At 42.7% G+C, this 4,809-nt stretch overlaps 1 protein-coding gene across 1 annotated transcript; it reads left to right on the top strand.

Moving 5' to 3' along the window:
* Positions 1–1,195: 1,195 nt before the first annotated feature.
* Positions 1,196–3,868, top strand: LOC110224425. The gene is made up of 6 exons (XM_021010485.1): positions 1,196–1,424; positions 1,898–2,602; positions 2,693–2,820; positions 2,903–3,262; positions 3,335–3,460; positions 3,533–3,868. The coding sequence occupies exons 1-6, from the start codon at positions 1,196–1,198 to the stop codon at positions 3,866–3,868; spliced, it is 1,884 nt and encodes a 627-aa protein (XP_020866144.1).
* The last annotated feature ends 941 nt before the right edge of the window (positions 3,869–4,809 follow it).

The following is a 4,809-nucleotide window of genomic DNA, read 5'->3' on the forward strand; positions in this document are numbered from 1 at the left end:
GGAGTTGGAGAAGAATTTAGCCAAGAAGGCTTTTTTGCAGTCATCCCAGGTCGTGATTGAACCCTGGGGTAGCGTCTTTTCCCATAGATGGGCTTTGTCTCCAAGTGAGAATGGAAACAAGCGAAGCTTGAAACCATCTTCACTTACTCCATTGATTTTAGTAAGGCCACAGAGCCTGTGGATGTAGGATTCACACACGATTGTCTTTAAGTATTTTTTTGGAGAAAAACTCTAAAATTAACAAATGAAAATATGGAATTGAAAAGGGAAGTAACCAAGAAACTAAATAAAGCGAAAGAACTTGGAAAGAATAAAATAGTAAAAAGCCTTGCAAAATTGTAAAAGAAAAAGTATGTTTTATTGCTTGATCGTAAGAGGAAAAACTTGCTCTCTCCCCAAACACACTCGTTTGGGGTTGTTTTTATTGAGAAAACATGATCAATGCGGTCATTTACTGTTCATAATTGCATTGATCCGCATTAATCATGTAGGTTACAATTCGACCGAAACGGCTTGAATTTGAACTATCTTGGGCTTCGCGTGGATCTTCCGAATCCTTTCTTGTTGACTACGAACTCCTGCGTCTTGACGCTGCCGCGAACCTCGAGCAATATTCTCCTCGCTTCGGCCTTCTTTTATGCGAACTATATGTTGAATAAGAGCGAACTCTGTACTGGTAAAGATCGAGCTCTTTAATAAACTGAATCGAACTTCCGACAGGTCTAGCTCGATTCTCGCAATGAAACATCTAGAAATCCAAGAGGATTATTATGTAATAATAACGTGGACAGATCCAAGTGGATCCTACCGAAGATGTGTGGGATCCGACCCCAACATTTATCCCCCCAAGTCTTGCGAGCTGAGTGCTCGGCTTGGAAGACTTAAGTAAACTGTAATTAATGACTCGAGATCTTTAATATTCCGGAATTACTCCATGTTTTTCGCTATTACGCTGATCTCGGATAATCAGATGATTTGATTTCCCTGACAACCGTCATCATTAATTTTTTAATTTTATATTAATACCACGGGGAAAACTGTCCCACTTCCCAATATTCTCGAGGCGGTCTTTCATCATACTTTAGGGTTCTAAGAGGTAATATTACTTTTCCATCTTATCTTCTCTACCTAGAAAACCTTCATTCCTATTACGGAAGTCACTGTTTTCTTTCTGGTAAAAAATCCCTTTCGTAAAATGTCGAACCTTTATTCCGAATTCTGCGAATACGAGGCTGACGATCTCGAAGCTCTCATGGGTGAAGGGTCCGAATCCCAGATTCAAACCGGAGATGGGTTTGATCTTCACCCCCAGAGTGAATCAACTATCGATTCTCTCAACAATCTTCGTAGACTATGTCTCATCCCCCCTGAGGTAGAGATGGTAGTCCCGGAGCCCTTCGAGTCTCCAGAGTCGGGGCGAGAAGGTTACTGTTGTGCCTATGAAATTTATTTCAAAGGGTGCGGCTTATTCCTTCCCCATCCTGAGGTGCTTCTCGTCTACCTCAACCATCTAGAAATTGCTTTCTCCCAGATGTCGCCCAACATGCTCCGGTATCTTTTGTGTACCCTTACTGTTGCGGCGGAGGCGGGCTACTCATTGGGACTTTGCGAACTCCTGGAACTTTTGCAAGCTCGCGAATCCCAAACTTCTGGGTATTATACCCTTTATCCAAACGCGGATCGGAATCTCATTGATGGCCTTCCTTTCCTTTAAAGGACACCGCCTGGAGGAAGTTTTGGTTCTTTTTCCGCATAAATAATTTTTCTATTCAAAGTTCTTCCGAACTCCCTCGAACTCACTAGTCATCGAATTTGGGTAGAAATTGGGACTTAACTGAATAAGCTCCCTTTGTTATTTCAAACTGTGTTCCAACATTTTTTTTTTGTTTTCTCGCAGGTCCTCAGATTCGACCAGTCCCATCCATCGATTTTCTCAAATTTTACAAGGCCGTCTTGGAGAGGCCAGTTCATTGGAATTCTTTTACTCTGGAAAGAATTCACGGCGCCGGGTTTTCTGTCAGAATGACACTTACTCGCCCCGTCGACCCTCCTCCTGCTGAGATTGATCTCTCGAGTCTGAATGCCCGAGACAGGAGAAAGATCAAAGAGGCAAACAAAAAGGTTAAAGATCAGATTTCCCTAATCGGGAAAAACAAGAAAAATGCAACTTCCACCGAGGACGACAAAGTCTATCGGAAAACTCTCCTTGTTGACGATGGATCACTTGAAGGTTCAAAGTCAATGGCGGTTGCTGCGATCAATGCTTCTCCCTCCATCCTAGCAGCAGACAACATGGCCGCTGCCACCGTTGAGGAGGAAGGCCTTGCAAGTGACACTTCTCTTATGAAGAAGAGGAAGGCTGAGGAACTTGGACCCCTGCCCCAGGGACGTCCCAAGAGCACAAGGAAGGGCAGAGCCCCTCCTTCGAATCTTCCAATTCCTGAACCTGCTGAAGCTCAGGATGCAAACCCTGATTCGGGAACTGTTTTGAAGGAACCGCTGGGTTCAGGGATGTTACCCCTTACGCGCCCCCGAGGCAATACCTCTAGGGTTCGATCATCTTTGAACTCAGGACTGGTTGCCAGAGCTTCGTCTCAAGCCGGTAACCTTTAACTATCATTTTATTGTTTGAGATTAATAGATCCTTTCTTTTAAAGAAAACTCAATTCTCACACAAATAACTTTATTCCAGATAAAGAGAAGATCGGGAATATGTTTAGGTGCTTCCACACCCGTGTTGGGAAGAAGCTTCCATCCTTTGATTGGTGGAAGCCTGATATCAAGAAGATGTACATCAGTCATTCATTTCACTCTTCCCAGGTTTGACTGTTTGCATCTTCAAACAGCCGATTTTGAAAGAAAACATATATATTTTTTTTAACGATGAAACTTCTTTTATTAGGCAACTTTGGATGTAAATGGCATTGTGAACTTTTACGAAGAGGAGCTCGCTAAAGTTTCCAAGAAAGTTGATGTCGCTGAAGGAGAGATTGAAAAACTGCAATCTTCCAGTCGGCTTGTGCAGGAATCTACTGGCCTTGACTCGGCTCGCCAGGAAGAGATCGAGAGACTCGAAAGATCCGGCGAGGAGAAAAGGAGGACTTTGATTGAGACAGAGCAAAAGCTAGAGACTGCCCTTGCTGATCATAACTTCGCAAAAGGCGAGATTGAGCTTCTGAGATCAGAGCTTAACAAGGTTAAAGCAGCTTCTGAGGAGCTCGAACGCAAAAATGAGTCTCTTTCCAAACTGAAAGATCGCGATGTTCGCAAAATATCTCATGATGCTCGGAAGGAGGTTAAGGGAGCTGGGCAAAAGTTTCTTCTTGCTGTGTAGGAATTTATCGCTGCAGACAAAGCTTGGAACAAGCTTAACTCCGAACGCGATGAAATGAAAAGTAATCTCGACTTGATCAAAGAGATAGAGGACGGAAAAGTCAATTTGGCTGAAGAGAAAGAGACGGTTGGTGCTGAGCTAGCTGAGACTGTAGCTAAGCTAAATACCGCTCCTCAGCCATATCTGAATTTGTAGCAGTTTGCTTTTGAATTCGCTAATTCCCCTCCATTGACCGAACAAAACATTGGTTCGTCCTTGGACGAGATGGTGTTAACCGGTTCTCCTCGCGCTCATTTTAATGAGTTCGGAACCAATGTTGATAGAATCTCCTCGGGACAAGCTCAGGGGCTCTCTGATCAGGGGCTTGTCATCTCCTCGATTATGGGAGACGATGTTGAATCAAGGAACGAGACTCCTCTCGATGCTAGCTCGCTTAACCCTGAAGTGGTTCTCGTGACTCAAGACGATGACGTTGGGGGTGCTCTTGTCTCAAGTCAAGTAAGGGAAGAGGGCGGCTCGCCTGTGAATGAATGATGGTGATTGCATTCACCTTATGTGGGGATTGTCCCTTTAATTTAAAGACATGAAATTCGCTTTGTTGGCCATGGGGCCGTTTGTTTCTTTTCCAAATTTTCTGCTCGAGGGGGCTTCTATTACTGTTTTGAATAATTTGTCCAAGGAGGTTTTCGATTAAAATTTCTTTAGGAAGAAATATTTAATCTTGGTGGAAACCATCGATTTTACCTGGAGGGTTTGCAAAAGTCCTCCTAATCGAAGTGGTTCAGGATTATAGGAGAGATAGGCTGATCAGACCTACTTGCCTTTTTTAAAGAAAAAACATTGGAATTTTTCCTCGGTCTCTCGGTTGCGAGATTAGAACTCGGCTTACAAGAACACTTTGCGATATTTCAAATGTGTTCGTTTAGGGAAATCTCTAGTGAGAACTGTTTGTTTTCCCTAAGAGATAAAAAGGTGCGATACCATTTATTGATTGTCTTTGAATTTCGAGTTCGAAATTAAGTTCGCCTACTAGCTGTTAAGTGATACTTGAATAACCTATATTTCGTAGGTCTTATTTGTGCATGTACACGAGAACCGAAAGGTCATAACAGTCATATCAATAGATTGACGTTTAACTTTCTTTTTCAATAAATAATCGAGTGAGTGCCCTTACATATTTTTTCTATATAAGGAGAGTTGGATTTTGGAAATTTTCCAATAGATTTTTTTTTAAAGAACTTTGTAATTCTTCTTTTTTAGATCAAAGATGACTTCTCACCAAGGCGAACCTTCCGGTCCTAACTCACCACGATTCCCTTCAAGTGAATCTCTTTTCCCGTCGGGGGATGAGTTCACTCCACAAGGGGTGGTTATTCCTTGTTTTCTTCCTTCCATGTCCCGGGAGGAACAGATCGAGTACCATGAATTCATGGAGCAGGTTTGAACCTAGTACCAATAGTTTCAAGGTTTTACTT

Source organism: Arabidopsis lyrata, assembly GCF_000004255.2.
Source record: "Arabidopsis lyrata subsp. lyrata unplaced genomic scaffold ARALYscaffold_1, whole genome shotgun sequence".
Classification (NCBI taxonomy): Eukaryota; Viridiplantae; Streptophyta; class Magnoliopsida; order Brassicales; family Brassicaceae; genus Arabidopsis; species Arabidopsis lyrata.

Coding starts and splice junctions, on each gene's coding strand:
- LOC110224425 (XM_021010485.1), top strand. CDS start 1,196: ATGTCGAACCTTTATTCCGAATTCTGCGAATACGAGGCTGACGATCTC. Junction 1,425..1,897: donor TCCAGAGTCGGGGCGAGAAG/GTTACTGTTGTG, acceptor GTTTTCTCGCAG/GTCCTCAGATTCGACCAGTC. Junction 3,461..3,532: donor TGGCTGAAGAGAAAGAGACG/GTTGGTGCTGAG, acceptor AATTTGTAGCAG/TTTGCTTTTGAATTCGCTAA.